This window comes from Saimiri boliviensis, chromosome 9 (genome assembly GCF_048565385.1).
Source record: "Saimiri boliviensis isolate mSaiBol1 chromosome 9, mSaiBol1.pri, whole genome shotgun sequence".
Lineage (NCBI taxonomy): Eukaryota > Metazoa > Chordata > Mammalia > Primates > Cebidae > Saimiri > Saimiri boliviensis.
Genome location: NC_133457.1, coordinates 106332127 through 106353720, shown reverse-complemented (window position 1 = coordinate 106353720; position 21594 = coordinate 106332127). Strand labels below are relative to the sequence as shown.

General features: G+C 40.0%; 1 protein-coding gene across 15 annotated transcripts in view; it reads left to right on the top strand.

Moving 5' to 3' along the window:
• PTPRT (protein tyrosine phosphatase receptor type T) overlaps positions 1-21594 on the top strand; it is a 1134111-nt gene that overhangs the window by 738853 nt on the left and 373664 nt on the right. For all 15 annotated transcript variants that reach the window (XM_039479697.2, XM_039479693.2, XM_039479696.2 and 12 more), the window contains exon 9: positions 8033-8142. In XM_039479697.2, the coding sequence (XP_039335631.1) occupies positions 8033-8142 (110 nt within the window). The remainder of the gene's footprint in view (positions 1-8032; positions 8143-21594) is intronic.

The window sequence follows — 21594 nt, the reverse complement described above, 5'->3', positions numbered from 1 at the left end:
CATGTTTATGGATGAGAAAACCTATTATTTTAAAGATGTGATATTATCTTCCAATTGATCTATAATACATACAACTGAAATTCAAATATCAAAAATTTTTTGAAAAGGTACAAGCTAGTCATAAAATGTTCATGTAAGGGGAAAAGGTAAGAGTAGTCAAGACAGTCCCGAACATGAAATACAAGGTAACAGACTTGACCAAATAGCAAGACTTGTATCTCGTTGTTAATTAAGCTGTGATATTGACACAGGGAAAGTCTAATAGAATCATTGAATATAATAGGACATAGAAGTAGACCCATAATTATGTGGAAATGTGACAGAAGTTAAAATTATCAGACTGATCAACTGAGTGATTGAAAATATTTTTTTCAGTCTCCCTGGGATAAGGAGAAAGAATTAAAATTGGATTTTTACCTCATGTTATACACAGTAGCACAATTGTAAATGAGTCAAGTACATTTTATTAAAGGAGTAACTTTTAAATGTCAGTGAACATTTAGAAAAGTATTCTTATGACTTCAGGATAGAGAAAGTGTTTCTTAAGTAAAACTCTTTTCAGTCAGTTTATTCAGAAGCAGACCCTGAGATAAGGATACAAATGAAAGTAGTTTATTTAGGAAATGGTATCAGGACACACTCACGAGAAAGAGGGAAAGTGAGACAGGAAACGGAAGAAGGTCAATACAAAATTTTTTAACAAATAATTACCATGTGAATAACTCAGTTCTAGAACACTGCTATTCCAAATGAGGTCCAAGGACCAGCACTGACTCATTGACTCATTCTAATCCATAACAAGACAAGTAAAGAAAGAGAAAGTATTTAAAAAGAGGGAACTTACTATTTTTCTTTTTTGCTTTTTCAGTTTTACTTTTACTTTAAAATTTTACTTCCCTAGTAATTTATATTTATTGTATTTTATGATGGCATGAGTCTACAGTGGATTTGGAATTATTATTATCTCAGTGGTTTCAGTGTTTGAAAGAGTTTGAGAAGTGCTAGTAAAACATGTCTCAGAATTACCCAACCAAGTAGTAAGGAAATGGGGATGTTCATCCATCAACTCCCTTTCATTGCTTGAAGAATGTTTTGGGGGCATTTTCTCTCTGGCACGTCTTGATTTTTCTGTGTGGATAACAAGTTGGATCCCACAGCCTTTAGGTAAAGTAGAAGGTGTTTTGCAGTAAGCATTGTTCAGTGGGATATAGGGAGGCCATCAACAGTCTCTGCTACTAAATTTGTCTTTCTCTTTCTCACATACAAAAACTAAAAACTGACCAATTTGAGTACATTAAAATTAAGAACTGATCCATAGTCAAAGATAACATAAAGAGAAACATGAGACACAAATTGAAAGAAGTTTTTCAGTAACACATATAGCCAATAAAAAGATTAGTATCAAACATAAATGATGAATCTTTATAGATCAACAGAGAAAGGACAGTAATGTCCAACAAACATTAAAAGATGCTAGTAAATAGGTAAAAACATGTAAAACCTTAATGAAGTATCATTTTACACTTACCAGATGTTCTAGAATTTTAAAACCTGATAATACCAAGTGTTTATAAAGATGTAGAGAAGTAGGGACTTTCAGAACATTGCTTGGGCCAGTGCTACCACCATGTTGGAAAACAATTTGGCATTATTCTATAAAAACAATGACAGATATGCTCTCTAGTCATAGGAGTAGATCCTCTATTCCTAAGTGTACCTTAGTAAAATCTTGTATGTATGTTCAACCGAATGTACAAATGCATGCTGCTAAATTATATTCTAAGACAGCCCCACCTGGGTACAACTCTATGTTCGTATACTGTAGAATGGTGGAATGAATAAATAAGAATATATTCATAAAATGTAGATGAGTTAAATACAACTATGTGCATCAAAATAGTTGTTCTCAAAATGATGATGAGTGACAAATGCAAATCATAGAATAGAAAACACTCAATCCACATATATTTAAAAGAAATCAGGAAAAACTAAATGATGTATTATCTTTGGATAGATGTATATATTTAGAGCTTTGAATAAAAACAAAGAGAATGATTAAGAGAAAATTCAGGCCAGGTGCAGTGGCTCACGCCCGTTATCCCAGCACTTAGGGAGGCTGAGGTGGGTGAATCACTTGAGGTCAGGAGTTCGAGACCAGCATGGCCAACATGGTAAAACCCTGGCTTTTCTAAAACTACAAAAATTAGCTGTGTGTGGTGCAGGTGCCTGTAATCCCAGCTACGTGGGAGGCTGCGACAGGAGAATCACTTGAACCTGGGAGGCAGAGGTTGCAGGGAGCCAAGATTGTGCCGTTGCACTCCAGCCTGGGTGAAAAGAGTGAAACTCCAACTCAAAAAAAAAAAAAAAAAAAGAAAAGAAATCAGGATACTACCTATAGTATCTGTTTTCATAAAAAATTAATTTATTATTTATTTATTTACTGATGGGAAAGGAAAAAATAGTGATGGGCATACAGAGTGCTTCAATAGTACAGTAATGTTTTATTTCTTAGAGCAGATAGTGTATGTTTAATGAATATTCCTTGAGCTATTCTTATGTTATTACACATACTTTTTAATAGAATGCAAAACACTATAAAATAAACTTTTTAATATAATGCAAAAACAATATGAACAATGTAATAAAGTCCTAGAAATGCAATTTATAAGAAATAAAAACATTTTTAACTGAGGGTCATAAAAAAAGCATTAATAAATAAAGATTTATATGGTATTACTGGAAAGAAGGACTCATGTTACAAAGAGCTGCTCTTTGCTTCCCAAAAAAAGAGAGAAAAAAATGCAACTGCAATAAAAATGTTGATGAAATATATTTGAAACTTTATCAAATTATTCCTAAAATATTCTGGAAGAATACATGGGTAATGATACCTCAAAAAAACTTTGCAAAAGAAAAATAATAAAAGAAAAAGACTTCTTCTACCAAGTTTCAAAACATGTCATCTCAATGTAATACAGAAATACTATCACAGTAAAAACTACATCTCAGTGAAATAGAACAGAAAACCAAACAACATATGCTAGATGATAAAATAATTTAATATGGTAGTAAGATGGCATTTTAAATCACTGGGGAAAGTTTTGACTGGTCAATTAATTGTCCTTTACAATTGAGACAATCGTAAGGAATTATAGTTAGATTTCTACCATGTATAGTATACACAGTAATTTCAGAAATACTGAAGTGTGAGGTGTAAAAAGAAAATGATGGGAATAAAGCATAAAATAAATAAATTATAAAATAACCATTTATCTGTATTTTCCATTCATCTGGTCTGGTGTGAGAAAGAGAATTTTCTCCAAATTGGAAAGATCAAGTTCTATTAGCTTGAGTTTCCTTATCACAATCTTCATCAGGTAGACCCTCCATCAGATAGACCCTTCTTAACATCCATCAGACAGACCCTTCTCAATTTGCATCAGATAGACCATCAGGTGAATGAACAGAATTTTCATCTCTCTATTCAGTTTACTTTCTACTCTCCATTAGTAAAGATTCTCCTCTCTTTCCAAATTCTTGATGCAACTCGTCTCTGACTACACTTTTGGTAGATGGTTTCACCCCACTTCTCAAAAAAAAAACAGAGCCATTAGGACACTTCGATTCCTCCCTGCAAAGCATTAGCACATTTTCATCCTCTCCTCTTCTCTCACAGATGGAAAGATAGCTTCTTTCAACCTACCCCTGCTCTTGCCTTTCAGGACCCTACCATCATCAGTTATCTCTGCTCTTTCTCACTCTTCTCTTTATTAGCTCTGTTTTAAAATTTTTTTTCTTCGTTGCTTTAATCATAACCTCTCTTATCTTTAAGAGGATCACCATTTTGGCTCCATATTTCATTCCTCTTGTTTTGAATTCCCCTCCTTTTCACAGCCAGCATGGTTTACTTGCCTCACCTCACCTTCCACTTTCTTCTCAAGCCTCTTCAGGATGGCTTGTGATGCCAACATTCTCCCTTAAATTACTCTTGGTTGGCTCTTGAGTAACTTTGAGGACAGTAGGTTCAGTGGGCAAGTTTAAAGCTACATCTTACTTGACTACTCAGCCATATTTGTGACTGCTGACCCGTACCTTCTTGACCCTTGTTCCTTCCTTGGATGCTACAGTGACAACTCACTTCCTGGTTTTCTGGTTGCATCTCTAACACTGACCCCCCATTTCTCCATTCATTTTCCTCATAATTGTTAATTCTGGAGTTCCTCTTCACTTAGTCTTAGACGTTTTTTTTTTTTTTTTTCTCTGCTCTATACTCTTGCCATCTATTCCCTGCCCACGGTTTCCATTTCCAAACATTGGCCCCAGTCTTCCTATATCCAACTGCTACTCAGCGTTACCACTTGGATGTTCTTTGTATACCTGAAATAAAGTATGAAAAAAACAGCTCACCAACTTCCTCTCCAAAATTGGTCATCCTTTAAGGCTTCTTCTCTGTAAACAACATTCTGATCCCCCAGTTGTATAAAAAAAAAAAGGGCTACAGTTCTCCATGACACATCCCTTCCCTCCTTCACCCTTGTCTGTCACCACCAAGTCATGTTAGTTTAGCATCCCCATGTCTCTGCACAATCCATTTCTCTTCTACATTGCCATCACCCTGCTTCAAATCTCCTGCACAGTACATTTATCTTCCACATTGCCATCCTCTGAGTCCAGATCTCCTATACAATCTATTTCTCCTCTACGCTACCATCATTCCAGTCCAGGACATGATTCTTTCTCCCCAGGATGACAATACAGCATCCTAACTGATTTTCTCCTTCCACCCTGAACCTCACAAAGCTAACCACCACACCGCAGCACCTCCTCCCACTTTTGCCCTGGTGACTTCTACTTATCCAGCAATTCTAATGTATGTGCCATTTGATACCCTAACTTGCCATTCTAGGTTTTCCTCTGATTTTAATAATTCTCCTAATACCATATTCCTTTAGGTTAGTGTCCTGATTTTAAAAATGTAATGAATTAATTATGAGTGTGATCATTAAATGTTCATCTCTCTTTCCAGAATACAAGCTTTATCAAGGACTTGACTATTTCTCTCTTTGTTATTGTTTATCTCTGGTATCCATCACTGTCCCTTGATCGTATTAAATACATAATAAATATTTCTGGAAAGGAAGGATGGATAAGGGAAAACAATAGGATTCCTGACTACTTAAAAGCTTCTGCAGGCGGAGCATGGTGGCTCACACCTGTAGTCCCAGCACTTTGGGAGGCCGAGACCGGCAGATCATGAGGTCAGGAGTTCGAGACCAGCCTGACCAACATGGTGAAACCCCGTCTCTACTAAAAATACAATAATTAGCCCAGTGTGGTGGCACATGCCTGTAATCCCAGCTAATCAGAAGGCCGAGGCAGGAGAATCACATGAACTCGGGAGGTGGAGGTTGCAGTGAGCTGACATTGCCCCACGGCACTCCTGCCTAGTGGAAGAGCAAGACTGTCTCACCAAAAAAAAAAAAAAAAAAAAAGCTTCTGCATGATTTTAAAAGTCAGCAAAAAACTGGCAAAAATATATTTGCAACCTATGCAATAAAGCTTATGCCCTTAAAATGAAATTACAGTTACAAACCCATAAGACAAAGATGAGCAAAAATGAAAATGAGCACAAGGTAGAGAGAAGTTGCTCTTAAATAAGCAATGTAAATGGCTAATTAAACTGAAAACAAAATCTGTACTCTCCAGTATTCTAAAAAAGATACACATACACATGCACTTAATTTTTTAAATAGTCAGTGTTGGCAAAAGCAGACATATTCTTCTGTTGGGGAGTCCAGAATGGTACAAACTTTCTGAAAGGCAATCTGGTAATATATGTCAGAAGCGTTAAAAATAAAATAGTTCATTTACTTTGGCCCAGTAAATTAATTTCCATAGCATCAATCTTAAGGACATCAGCAGAGTTGCATACATGCTTACCTATATGCATGCTCATTCCAGCATCGCTCAAAGTCGTGAAGAATTCAAACCAACTTTAATGCCCAATAATAAAGGATTAGTGGCTATAAAGGGGTGCTGCCCCCTCTAGGCAGCCAGTAAAATGCATGGCCCCAGAGAACATTCAGTAAAATACATGGCCCCAGAGAACATTAAAAAAAAAAAAAAAAAGATTTTTTTTTAAATTCTGCAATTTCTTGAGTGATAAAATAAGGTCACGACGCAATGTACACAATAGGAGTTAATTTTTTAAAAAAAAAATATATATATATAAACACATAGGCATATCTTTTTTAAATAAAATTTTTGTATGCATAAAAAGACTAGAAAATATCTTTGAACATGCAAATTTTGAGTAACTTTGTTCTTTTTTTAGCCTTTTTATATATTCCTAATATCCAACAGATTCTGTGTATTATGTACATAATGAGCAAAACTAAATATATTTTAATTTAACAAAAGGGAACCGATTGCAGCATATGGCCAAGGCTATATGTAGCGAGGTGTCGCATGATGATTAAGAGTATATGCTTTAAAGCTCACAGACAGGTGTTCAGCTCCCTCTTTGCAACTTAAGAGCCATATGACCTTCAGCAAGTTATTCCGTTCTCTCAGCCTCGGTTCCCTTATCGACGCAAAGGAGATGATACTTACTGGGCAGAGCTGTTTTGTGGCTTAAGTGAAATAATGTAGGTAAAATTCTAACCCAAGCATAAGTGCTTAGTAAAAGTACCTGCTTTTGTAATGCCAAAATATAAATAGATCTGGTAACAATTTACTGAAATTCATTATTTCCAAGGGGGTTACAGCAGAAAGGTTGGGGAATAATTTGCTTTCTGGCTCAGCATCTTCCAGACGGTTGTAAGAATAGTGAAATCCAGCAGGAAGATGCTGGCAGGAAGACTGACCGCCTTCAGAAGCAGTCCCAGGGAAGGTTGCATTCATTAGGGCAAAATGCTTGCATAGGTCAGCCCCTCACACATTCATCCAACCAGCAAAAAGTTATGATGCATCTCCTTCATGCCAGGCACTGGGACTCAACAGCAAGACAAGCTAGCTTCCTTCTTAGAGCAAGGCAAGCTTCTAATTGGATTGAGGTTTCAAGCCACATAGTTCATGTTGGATTCAGGAATTAGTCAGGAAACTGACGAAGCACTTCCTAAAGTTAGAGAAAACTTGGCAGAGTGAAGAAAATGATACTTGGGAAGCTGATGAAAAGCTCACTTTGCATTTCTCAAATACAAATCTTAAAGCAAGCTTGTCCAACCAGCAGCCCGTGAGTCGCATGCAGCCCAGGATGGCTTTGAATGCGGCCCAGCACAAATTCATAAACTGTCTTAAAACGTCATGAGATTTCTTTTTTTTTTTTCAATTTAAAAAAATCTCATGGGCTATTGTTAGTGTACTTTATGTGCAACCCACGACAATTCTTCGAGTGTGGCCCAGGGAAGCCAAAAGATTTGACACCCATGAAGCAAAGACCTTATTTCAGATTCCCACCTGCTGGCAGAACTGGAAACTGCTATGTCCTTTCTACCTTTATCAGGTTCAGTTCGTAAACTTACTTGCTCAGTCTGCAGGTGAAAAGCCTTATCAGCCTTCTAAAAATGGATCAGCATAGGCTGGGTACAGTGGCTCATGCCTGTAATCCCAGCACTTTGGGAGGCTGTGGCAGGTGGATCACTTGAGGTCAGGAGTTCAAGACCAGCCTGGCCAACATGGTGAAACCCTGTCTCAAAAAAAAAAGAAAGAAAGAAAAAAGAAAATGGGTCAGCAAACTATGGCCTATGGGTCAAATCCAGCCCATTGCCCGTTTTTATAAATAAAGTTTTATTGGCACACCACCATACCCATTCATTTATGAATTATCTGTAATCATTTTTGTGCTAAAATGACAGAGTTGAATAGTTATGACAGAGTTGAGTAGCTATGATAGAGAACGTATGGCCCATCAGACCTAAAGTATTTCCTATCCGGTTCTTTATAGAAATTTTGTCAACCCTGTTCTAGGTCAGTGGGGCTGCAGAAATGATGTGGAAGTTGATGTCATGTTAATAACTTTTCCATTCTGTAGTTCCAGGAGCTGTTCCTCTAGAATCCATCCAAGGGGGGCCCTTTGAGGAGAAGATCTACATCCAGTGGAAACCTCCCAATGAGACCAATGGGGTCATCACTCTCTATGAGGTAAGGAGGTCCCTTGTGCTGCATCCACTGGCTTAGCTTTATTCAATTCCCTTCAGCCTGAGGTTGGTGAATACTCATTCTGCTAAAGGTATAAAGGTGAGTGAGATGCGACTTATCAAAAGGTTTCTGACAGTACATTGGGGTGCAAACACAAAGTCACACAGTGGAACTGTCTTGGTAGCCTGAAGGATAAAGAAATTTGTACATATGCATTGAGGTGACTAGGGTGACAACTGACCTCATCCGCAAAGGAGTCAAAACCTAGGGAATCAGATGGTTTGTACGTGAAAGAGAAGGTGCAGGCCTGGCAAACAGTAGTGAACGTTCATCTGGGAAACTTCAACACCTCCATGGCGCTCACTCTCCCTGTGTCATTCCCTTTGGTTTGAAAAGAATCCCAATGTTATTCTCTGCAGCAGAGGCACGGGATTCCTGAGATTTAAATTGTTCTGTGCCCAAGGCATATTTTGCCACCCAGGTGATGGGATCCAAAGACTCCCTTCCAAGCATTATTGGGACCTTACCATATCAGAGATGAACCAGAACCTACTCAGGCAGGAATGTACCCATCCAGAAAACTTGTGAAAATAAGATAAACGGTATAGAAGTTCATTGCAAAGCAAAACAAAACATCTCCAACAAAGCTGATAGAGCTAGGATTCAAGAACTGGGATAGGAGTAGGATTGAGTCTCCTCTTACCCCTTGTATTCTTATACAACATAATATTGCAACTAGATCAAACGGAAACACATAGCAATGCAGAGGGAAGGGCATGGGTGCCGAAGCTGAAATGGTGTAGCCTAGTGTCCTAGTAGCTCCACCTTCTTCCGTTACCTTTGGCGGCTTCCTCCTTTCTTTAAGTCTCATGTTTCTCATCTGTAAAATGGAGGTGGTAGTCTTCTTCAGGCTTTCCTGAGGGAGTCTGAGAGGGAGGAAATACACAATCATCCCAGACCGAAACATGAACCACAGGCCCACGAAGAGGCTTAAGCCACTGAGTGCTCATGCAGAAATGTGTGTGTATAGGGAGTGGGCTTGGGGGAGGAATATTGTTGCCATAAGGAAAGGTGAGCTCTGGGGAGGAAAGTCAAGGAGTATTTGATGAAGGAGTACTCAAGATTAATGTAACAGACCCATGAGCTCTCTAGAGGAACATAGAGGGTCCTGAGAACTCTCTGAGAGAGAAGATTATCCAACATGTACAAGGTGCTTAAGAAAACACCTTGTCTCACTGAAACTAGCTTTCCTCAGAAGGAGAGCTAACATCTCCCTCTCAGAAATCACAGGGAGCTTGGTGCATCTCTCAGGATGAGCACATGGAAGGAGGAAACAGACATCCATCCCCACCAATTATGAGCTTTCTCAGGCCACATGTTTCGAAGAAGCTTTCTTCCTGGGGAGTATCCCAAGAGGAGAGCAGGTACTCACATACTGACACACCTTGCCTAGGACATTTCCAAAAGCTTATTAGGAAAGAGAGGGACTGGAAATTTAACTCAAACAAAATCCAGTCACTTCAAATATGCATGCTATTCTTTGTAAAGCAGAAACCCCAATCACACACACACACACACACACACACACACACACACACACATATTTAAAGGAAATAAAAATCTGTTGTGCCTCACAAACTTTTGTTTGTCAAGCAGAACGAAAAGACCCATGATTTGGGAAGTTAGGTTACTTGGTGCGGTTATGTAAAAGATGCTCTGTGCCAGATGTTCAAGACTTTTGGAATTCACAGTCCAGTAGCATTTAAAAAGGTTTGGGGACTAACCTAGGGTACTTTAACATCTTTTATTTACATCATTTCATAAAAGACATAATTCCAAAAATATAGAAAGAATATAATTTCAGAATAAAAGGCCATCCTTCAAACTGAGTAAATTTAGGGGTTTTTACTAGCTCATGACAATCATCTTATTTTTTCTAATTTTGCTTTGGATTTATGGCAACTTTGTTATGGAAAAGCCCTGATACTTGTACGTACCTGCATTTGGAAACCACTAGTCTAGGGCCATGTTGCAGGTGGAGTCATATCTCTGCACAGATGATTCCTTGAGAGTAACATACTGTTTTCTCTAGAAGGATATGCATTAGACTGCATTAGAAATATGGTGATTACCATTCCATGATAAGAAGAAAGAGAGGGAGAGCAAGGGTACAAACACAGCTGTGAGTTAGACTCTGTGTTTGAGCAGAATCTCCTGCAATTGAGGCATTATTGTATAGTGCACTCTCTGAAGCCACACGCACAAAGGTGGGTCCGGATTAGAACAGGATGTCCTTCACACTTCTGTGTGAACCCAGTGCTTTGTGGATTTTCAGAGACCAGATGCCAGAGATGTTGGCTTTCCCATGGATTCAATGGGAGACAGCTATGATGAAAGATAACTTGAAGTAGCTTCTTGGCTGTGACTTGGGCTGTAACTGCAGAGAACCAGGACCAGAGTATTGTGGCTGGTTGAGTTGTTTGTAAGCATTTGAGGCTACTTTTGGGGAATATGCCAAAATTCTTGAGGGATGCTGTAAATGGAGCTAAGAAGGTTGTAGATTTAGGCCTTTGTATTGTGAGCAGAAACATGAGTGTGCTCATGTGTGTCACAAGCTGATGAGGCCCAAGAAAATAAGCCCACAGCCTAGATCTGAATCCCAGCTCTGATATTTACTCGCTCTGTGACCTTGAGTACATCAAGCAACCTCTCAGAACCTTAAGTCTTTCATCAGAAAAATCAAGATAATAAAATGACCTTATAAGATTACTGTGAGGATCCAATTAAATACATGTTTTGCACAGTCTTTAGCATTTAGGAATCACATTATAAATGTTAGCTGTTATCATTACATAAAAGTGAGGAAATTGAGGGCAGAGAGTTAAAATGAAAAGACCAAGGTCATATTACCCAGATGCCAAATCCAGGACTCCTAAATGCAGATACAGGTGTCTTGCCCCTTGCTGCAACTTAGCCTGATCCGTAGACCAGCGGTATCGGCGTGACCTGGGAACTAGTTAGAAATGTAGCATCTCAGGCCTTTCCAGTTTAACATGATCCTCGGGTGATTCCTATGGGCATTACAGTTTGACAAGCACTGTTCTGGAAAACGCTATTCCTTTGAAACTTTTGGCAATTGATGGAAGAGTATGTTCTCTTGAGTAGAGAGATGAGAAGTTCCTGATACTCTAGGCTCAACCCAATCTAGCCCTAGAGAGTAAGCAAGAGACCTTGCTGTGTTTATGAGGCAATTTACAAATTTAATTAGATTAAACCAATTTGATTTTTAAAATTAGATTCTAGTTGTAATTTCAAGAGAGAAATTCATAAATTACAAATTACCCTCTTCTGGCCTCAAAAAAGAATATTTTATTACAAAGAAAAATAGGATAATACAAATGGAAGAGAAATTCAGGATTGTCTGTGGCCTCCTATATACAACCTTGGACTCAGCAAAGTTAAAAGCAGAGAAAAAAAAGGGAGGGAGAGGAGGGAAGTTTCATTATTATAAATTTGTAATTGTTAAATACAGCAGGTCCAAGTAATTAAGATTAAATTTCCTTATGCACAAGTCCAAATCACAGCCTCTGAATCCATCCTTGGACAATTCTTCCCCCAAAATGTGAGTGGCTTTAAGTCCCATTTTGTCTCCAGTCTTCAGTCCTCTCTTTCTAATATGAAGGTGTCAGACTGTTCTAGGCTTCAGCTGGGTAAGAATGAAGGGAAGAGTAAATCTATGTCACACCCACAAAATCCAAGATTCTACCTCATTTTGGAGTTGCTTTGCTGTTTAATTCTTGCCTTTAAGCCAGCCATAGTCTCTGAAGGTGAAGCAGTGATGACACATGAATAAAAACAGCTAATGCAAAGGCCCTGGGGTGGACATACTTTTCGTGTCTTTTAAATATAATAAAAAGGAGACCAGCGTGACTGGGGCTTCCTGAGCACAGAGGACAGTGATGAGACCAAGTCGGGGAATGGCTGGGTAGGGCTGGGGATGTCAGGACTCCTAGAGCTTGCATTTTATCCTGAAATGAATGGAAAGCCCTAGGAGGGTTCTGCACAGAGGAATGAAAGGATCCAGTTTATATTCTTAAAAAATTACCCAGCTGTTGTGTGGTTGAGAGATGGTGGGCACGCAAGTATCTTGAAGACATCTGGAAAATGCACCAGGAGGCAAGGCCATTTCCATCATCTGTGATACTGAGATGAATTAGTTATTAGAAGACCTTGTATTTGGGCAGAAGATGTGAAATCTTTGTTATAGCTACCTCTTTTTTTTTTTTTTTTTTGAGATGGAGTCTTGCTCTGTCACCAGGCTGGAGTGCAGTGGCATGATCTTGGCTCACTGCAACCTCCAACTCCCTAGTTCAAGCAACTCTCCTGCCTCAGCCTCCTGAGTAGCTGGGATTACAGGTATGCGCCACCATACCCAGCTAATTTCTGCAATTTTAGCAGAGACGGAGTTTCACCATGTTGGCCAGGATGGTCTTGATTTTGTGACCTCGTGATCTGCCTGCCTTGGCCTCCCAAAGTGCTAGGATTACAGGCATGAGCCACTGCCCCTGGCCTACAGCTGCCTCTTTACTGCTGCTAACCCAGCTTTGATGTCGTCTTTTCAGTTATGATGTCTTAACTTGATGAGCTCCCTGGAGCCATGGACCCTTAGATCCTGGGCCCACCTTTGTGGGTGTCTCACCCTGACCCTAATACCACTCCAGGGCTGTGAAACAGTCTCATTCTGCAGCAGCCTCAAAGTCTCTCTCTGTCCACTGAAAAGGGAGCTCAGAATCCTCATCAGAGCCCACTGGTTCCAGCCTCCTCTGAGCTGCAGCAGGAAGTATTAAGATGAATTAGATCATGGCCTCAAATCTTTGGGGATTTGTACTTTAGTGGGAGATGCAGAATGTACTTCCATGATCATTCCCCTAACAGACTGACAGATTGTCCATGCAGCACCAAATGCCTTGTGTCCACAAACTAGCAGCATTAACATCACTTGGGTGCATGTTAGAGACACAGAATCTCAGGCCCCAGCCTGGACTCACTGAATCAGAGTCTTCTTAACAAGATTCCCAGATGATTCCTATGTACATTAAAGCATGAAAAGCACTGGTTCAAGAGACATTCTCAAATCTCACAATCTTGATCTGTGTAAGAGGGTGGTAGAGGTGGTAAGGGAATATCAACTGGTCTAGAAAGCTCTGCTTGATGAAAACATTGCAATCATTGCATGAATAATGTGATCATTTAATGAACTAGGGAATATCCCTGCTCACCTGAAGTCCAAACTGCTGAGTATTTACATCAGGAATATGGAAATCGTGATATCTGCATGGATTCTTCCATAACCCTGCCTTTGGGTTTGATTAAGGCATCAGGGTTCCCTAATTAGGGTGTGGACATGCGGAAGGATGGTATGGCCTCATTCTGTCTCAACTCTTGGGAACAACCATAACTCCAGGAACACAGACCATTGCAATTACAGACAGGCACTTATAGCCACAAGGAGGTCACCAAGGGAAGCGATCCAACCAAACAGTTGTCTAAAAACCCTTCAATAAAATCATTCAGAGACAAGCTGTTCAGAGTTCATGGAAAACAGTAATCAATATGTGTCTCAATTCAATTAATTGTTCCCGTCTTCGTCCAAAAATAAAAATCACACAGCATGAGGGAATTGGGCCAGAAGATGTTACACTTGCAACTGGGTTAACGAAGTGTGAAAATATTTAAAATTCAGACATATGAAGCCTCCCAGTAAGCCTTTCTGTTTAGCAGTCAAAATCACCAAGTTTCTAATTACAGTGTATAAATCTGAGAAGCTTAAAGGGAATGAGAAGACCCTAATGAGGCAGGAATGGGTGTCTTGATTATGCTAGAGTTGATTGGCATTTATCTTACAAGCTATTCTAGGTGCCTGGCGTTGAGAGTTAAATAAAACAGACTTCGCCTCAATAAAACAAGGCGGCATTCCTGCATGGCAGCGCCTTTAAAAGGTACAAGAGGTCGGAGGGTTTGTCAATATTTTTTCAGCACACAGATGGTTGGATTCAATCTGAACAAAAAGCACGGGCCCCAGGAATCAACAAGCCATCAGAGTGCATTACAAGGAGGCTGGAGCATCTTCCAAGACAGGAGTTCTGAACAGGATGAAAGCCAACACAGACACGGAAGGAGGGAGGCGACCAGCTGGGTGGATAAGCTCACGAGGAAGCTCTGAAAGACAGAGGCCCAGAGACGGTTCCTGGCTCTGTCTGGATAGATGAGCACACCTCCTGCCATCCTTGAGCTTTGCTGCTCTGACCACTGAGGGACTCACTGACCCCAGCCTCACTCGTGACTCTGGTCCACAGAGGAGGAGTGGGGGCCAGAATGGGATGTGGTCCAGATGGGCAGGAGGCAGTCTAGGCAGGAGGAAATCAGCTGGATGGTGACTGATTCAGCCCAAAGCAAGAATTTGCATAATTCAAACTGGATCTACGTTAATTAGGACACACGATTTGCATAATGCAGGCCGCTATTGAGTATAACTCGAGCCAGGCTGGTAACGAAGAAAAAAGCTCTTGTTTCTTCTAGATTGTTCAAGCCAGAAACGTGAGCGTCATCCGTTGCCCCCAGCAGCCTCACAGTTAATCCGCCCGAAAGTTTGATTATTTCTCTTGCCAAAATAGACATGGGTCAGGACACATGGCCCCATCTCCACTGCCACATCCTGTTCTGAACACTCATCAGATGCCTGAAAGCATTTCAGTTCCTCCCTGCCCACCCCCTTCCACACGTCACCTGTTCCACACATCCACACTGCAGCCAGCCAGAGCATCTGAAGAGGTAAACCTGATCCTGTTCTTCCTCTGCTTTGGCTTCATCTTAACGTCTAGGCACTGAACGATCTGGCCCTGCCTGCCTCTCTAACTTCACCTGCCGCTCCTCTTCCCATTGCTTACTGTGGTCCAGCTCCTTTAGCCTCCTGGCATTTCCTGAGCTCATCCCGGCAGCCCTTGCCACTCTGCACTCATTTTGTTTGTGTACTTCAGTATCATCCAGCCCCGCGACAGACTTGAAGCCTCGTGAGGGGGATCCTGTGTTGGTGGATTTTATGTGTTGACTTGGACCACGGTTTGGCAGATGGGTGGTCTAACCATACTTTGGATGGTTTTGTGAAGGTGTTTTTGAATGAGATTGATATTTACATAGGTAGACTTTGAACAAAGCAGATTGCTACTCATAACAGGGACTGGGCTTCATGCCATCAGCTGAAGGTCTGAATAGATCAACAGACTGAGTTCTCCTGAGTAAAAGGGAATTCCCCGGCTGATGACTTTCTGATTGGAACTGCAGCATCAGCTTTCCCCTGGTTCTCCAGCCTGACAGCCTTTGGTCTTAAAATAACTAATACAGGCTGTATTTATTTTTGCCTTTCAGTGTGTCCCAGGACCTGAAACGGTAGCTTTCACATAGTATGTACTCGATAAATATTCTTTGGATAAATGTATGGATTTGTGCTTTATCTTAGCAAGGGGTGATGATGATTATTTTTGTCTAACTAATTTAGTTGTTCTCAAGCCTGGCTGAGGAATAGAATCACACCTTGAGATACCTTCTGCTCAATTTTGCTGTAAAGCTAAAACTGTTCTAAAAAATAAGTCTATTTTGGCCAGGTGCGGTGGCTCATGCCTGTAATCCCAGCATTTTGGGAGGCCGAGGTGGGTGGACCACAAGGTCAAGAGATCGAGACCATCCTGGTCAACATGGTGAAGCCCCATCTCTACTAAAAATATGAAAATTAGCTGGACATAGTGGTGCACATCTATAGTTTGGGCTACTCAGGAGGCTGAGGCAGGAGAATTGCTTAAACCCAGGAGGCAGAGGCTGCAGTGAACCAAGATCGCACCACTGTACTCCAACCTGGCAACAGAGCGAGACTCCATCTCAAAATAAATAAAATAATTAAATTAAATTAAGTTTATTTTTTAAAATCATACCTTGAGAGCTTGAAACAACGTATAGATAAATAAATAGGCTGCTAGATACCTGAATGAATTCAGGGATTGCTGGATGGGCTTTATTGTAGCCCAAATAATTTAGAATTTCTAGGCAAGGGGGCTCTGTCCATGTGCTGTGTTCGTTTATTGTTTTAAAGTTCCTTGAGAATTCTCAGAAACATCCACAGTTTGGAAGAAGCATTGCATGAAATGAATCCAATCAGTCTCCTTGATATGTAGTCCTAGCTAACTATCTGCTCAGTAAACACAGTCTTGATCCTGGCTTAACCTGTCTTCACTCTCACTCTGCCAGACTCCACCTCTATCTGATGTTACACTACAGCCAACTCACTCATGCACAGGCAGACGCTAATTTTTTAAAGGATTCTATTCAGGAAACATCGGTCTTTCTTTCCACAAGGTTGCTAAACAGTGTATGGAGTAATTGAAGACACATAGGGAGGTATCATTCTGTCAATATCCCTTTGTGTGTTACTAATGGCATCTTACAATTAATGCCAGAGCCCACCACAGACCTTCCCTTGCATATCTTTTTCCCTCTCCTGTATAGTAGAAGTCAGTTGTGTTGTGTTTTCTTGTGAGATTAAAAAAGACATGCACATACACAAAACTTTAAATGGATTTGCCCAGAGGCCTTCCCTAAATCTTCAAAGTCAGGGCCCTGGGATGTCTAGGAGCCATTTTTATCTAGCCCACGGCTCATCACTCAACCTCCATAGGATGTTTCTCTTCTAGAAACTTGAAAAATGCAGGCATCCCGGTTAGATGCCATATACAGGTCATTCGGGCTGACAGGGAACCTGACAGTTGTTTCAGTAGAAACAGCTCTGGTTGAAAAGAATGATTTCTGGCACTCAGAGTCTGGAAGGAAAAGAAGTTGTGTTCTGATGTGAGTGAGTTACATTTATGTACGTGGGCCCATTAGAGCTGCTGGTCATCCCCTTATGGTATATTAGGATTGCCTCTGTATTTGCCTTGGGGTGTTTCTGCTTTTCTATTACAACACAAGTATTTGTGATGGAGCCAGGTAACATGACAGTGAAAATCAGCAGATGCACAGCACTTGTTACCTAAGGACAGCAAATCATGTTCTCCTGCCAGTAAGGTTTTCACAGTAAACATTAATCATTCAGTTTAGCTGTAGAGAACAATAAAGACTGCTGCATGAAAAATATTCCTGCAGTGCATACATGTGAATCAGTATGCTTGTCTTGGCGTGTGTGTGTATGAGCGTATGTTTTTGTGAGTTACGTAGTTGTACACTGGCACATGTATACACACATGTAATTGTATGTGTATTGGCATGTCTTTGTGAAGCTTTGAGCCTTTGCTGTATCCATTTTTCCAACGTCATCCTGAGGATTGTTCTATTCATTCGAACTGCAAGAGGTATCAGAGACACAGGGCTATGTCTGTTTTCTCCTGGACCAGAGGGGGCCCCTGGTCATCCATATCCGTGCCATAGTAACATCAGGGGAGAAACTTTCTTTCACTTCAGTGGGCTTCTGGCTGCTTAATGTGAACTTCTGCCATAATTTGTCTCCAGAGTTTTGCTGAAGAAAAATTTTGGATTAAAAACATCTCCAGGTTGAATCTAATCCTATGCATTTACAGTTGTCCAAGGGAAGAGAAGGGAAGAAAATGAAGAGTGAGCTCTGCATTCAGCATGATGTAGGCTCTCTTCATGTTTCTTATCTGGGAGGGAAACTGCATTTTGATGCATTGCATGTGCACCCAGAAGCCTTTATATGGTATCCTCCTGCATATATGGCCACGTGGCTAGAGATGGAACTCTAACCATAGCAGAGTTCTTTGGTCCTTTCAATAAACTGTGCCCAGAGGCAGTGTTTAAGTTGTGAAGTGTCTCTTTAAACATCACAGATTGTTCTCTTTTCAACTCAGATGTTTTACCATGTTACCTCTGTTGGAATTCTGCCTGTGCTGGGCAATGCAGCATGAATATGCTGCTTTTAACGGCTCTTTCGCTTCTGTTTTGGTCAGAACAAATGAAGAGCGTTTGCATATTTTCATCTATCATCAGGACATTTGGAACCTCTGTTCTGAAGTCTCTGGAGGCTGGAATTCAAATTTGTGATTCATTGCTTATCTTCTCATTAGCTCAGGAAGATAGCAGGTGGTTTTTCTCTCCTCACCTTAAGTCAATGGGCATTTTTTCTTTTGACTACTTTTTCTTACTCTTTATTAAGAGAAAGGTAATTCTTTAAAACTGACACCCAAGTATGAGATCTTGGTCTGCCTCATTAAGGTTTCAATACATACATACATACATACTTACGTACATACATACATACATACATGTATACCAGGTCTCCAGGGTTCTTCAAAATGGTAAAAAAAAAAAAGTCACTGCTTTATTGTTGTGTTTTATTTTATGCACATTTTTAACGTATGTGTATTGCCGCATGTCAAATAGTAGGTTGTGCAAATAGGAAATTTAAGATTGGCCTTTGGTTAGCCATTGCCAAGTGTAGTTGAACTAGTTTCTTTCCCAAACTGGGCCTCAGTTTCCACATTTCTAGCTTAGGAGGATTGGACCAGGGAGATTCAAAAAGCTCTTTCTGCTCTGAACTATCACTTGGGTGCCCAAAATGAGATTAATCTCACTCCTCGTTTCATGAAACTCTTTCCATATTGGTCTGTGCACGGATCTCTTTTCTATTTATTTTTTCATTCATTTTTCAGTAACACACCAACTAAAAGACAACCAGAATGTTAGAAACATCTAACATTTAGTTATGATCTATGTAAGCACATCTGTATCTACTCACTCACATCTCCCCATCCCATCTTCCTGACTCCTGCACTCTTCCGAATCTTGTATATACTTCCTATATGTTTCATACGGTTTTGCTACTTGTATGAATTCCTTACAAGCATATCGTTTTATTAGTGTTTTAACTTTCATAGAAGATTTTAAGTTGTGTATAAACCTTTGGGCCATTTTTATTCCATATTGTATTGCAAATGTTCATCCCCTTGGATGAGTGCAGCTGTGTTCCATTCATCTTGACTGCTGTCTAAGACTCCACTGCATGAAGATATTACAAAACTTTCACCCAGGATCCTTTCATAGACATTGGGGTTGTTTCTAGAACGTTGCCTTTATAAACAGTGATGAAATGAGCATTCTTGTACATAGCTTCTCCTGTATATGTGCAAGATTTTCTCTTGAATTTCTACATAGAAACTAGGTCATATGGTAAATGAATGTTAAACTCTATAAAAACATTCCAAACTCTTTCCCAAACTGATTGCACTAATGCCAGCACATTAGGAGTGCCAATGATTTCAGACTCTCTCCAACATTTGGTGTTGTCAAGATTCTTCATTTTAACTAGTTACATAAATGTAAAACGGCATCTTGTCTTGCTTTGTAGTCCCTCAATTATTAATAAGGTTGAATATTGTGTTTCATTTTCTGTGGTATATTTATTTTGCCTACTTTTCTACTGGGTTATATGCTCTTTCCTTTATGGATATGTATTAGTTTTAAAATATACTTTTTGTAATATTTTGCCAGTTGCAAATGTCATTTGCGGTTTTTACTTCTAAGGTATCTTTTAAAAACAAAAGTCCCTAATTATAGCCAATTTTATCAGTCTTTGTTTATATAATTAACACATTTTGTGTCCTTAAGAAATTTTTCCCTAAACCGAGGTGAGAAAGATGATTCCCTGTATTTCTACTAAAAGTTGCATAGTTTTGCTCCTGAAATTTAAGTTCTTGATCTATCTGCAATTAATTTTTGAATAGGGAGAGAGATGGAGTGAAAAATTCATTTTTTTCTTACATTGATAAACAGTTTATCCAAGTCCTCTTAATAGTCTCTTCTTCCCTACTCTATCAGGCCATATCTGACTTATGCCAAAATTTCTTATATGCACGAATTCTTTTTTGAGCTCTCTATTCCACTGGCCTCCATGCACCATAACCATGTACAGTCATATTTATTACAGCTTCACAGTATCCTGATCTCTGGTAGAGAAGATTTCTCCTCCTCATATTTCTTCAGCAATATCTTGGTTATTCTTGCCGTTGGCTCTTTGATTTTAGTATCTACTTATCAAGTTTAATGAAAACATCTGTTGTTGTTTTTATTAGAATCGCCTTATATGTATAGAACAGTATGTGGGTAATTGACATCTTTACGATATGCAATCTCTGGATATTTATTTAGGTTTTCTTTAATGTCTCTCATAGTTTTATTACCTAACTTTTAGAGCTATCGCATTTCACATAAAATTCAAACTGCTACCTTGGGCCTGAAAGACTCCCACCTTCCATTCTCTTTTTTCCCTCTGGTCTCACTGGCCTTCTTTTTTTTATTTTTGAGATGGAGCCCACTCTGTCGCCAGACTGGAGTGCAGTGGCATGATCTCAGCTCACTGCAACTTCCGTCTCCCAGGTTCAAGCGATTCTCCTGCCTCAGCCTTCCGAGTAGCTGAGATGATAGGCACATCCACCACGCCCAGCTATGTTTTTTGTATTTTTGGTAGAGACAGGGTTTCACCATGTTGGCCAAGATGATCTCAATCTCTTGACCTCGTGGTCCGCCCTCCTTGGCCTCCCAAAGTGCTGGGATTACAGGCATGAGCCACCACACCTGGCCTCACTGGCCTTCTTTTTCTGTCCTCCAACATGCCAGGGGCCCCTATCTAAGGCTTATTGCATGCAGAGTTCCTAATTGCCAGAACGCTCTTTCACTTCCTCTTCCTTGGCCAACTCATTCTCCTACTGCAGGTAAAGATGTGAATGCTAACACCTCAGAAGGGCCCTGCCTAATAGCCTCCGTTTAGGACTTTGCCCACTCACCACTGTCTCTACTATTGCTTCCCATTTTTTAATAACATGGATCACAGTTCATAATTATTACTTATTTCTTTATAGATGTGTATCCTTATAACGTAAGAGTGCCAAGGGATATACATTTATAAACAAAGGCACTTACAATATAGGGATACACATTTACAAGCAAGTATGTGTGTATAAACACACACTCACACACATTCATACACACACACACACACACACACACACACATATATATACATAGCTCATCTCTGGAAAGAACTCAGTACCTTACATAGTACCTGAAATACAGTAGGCTCTCTAATTTGATGGTGCTTTTTTTCTTTCCTTTTTGTTTTCTTTTCTTTTTGCTTTTTTTTTTTTTTAAGTTTTCTCATCTTCTTTGAGATGGAATCTCACTCTGTCACCCATGCTGGAGTGCAGTGATGCAATCTCAGCTTACTGCAACCCCCACCTCCTGGGTTCAAGCAATTCTCAGGCCTCAGCCTCCTGAGTAGCTGGAATTTTAGATGCATGCACTACGCCTGGCTAGTTTTTTGTATTTTCAATAGAGACAGGGTTTTGCCATGTTGGCATGGCTGGTCTCAGACCCCTGACCTCAATGATCTACCTGCCTCAG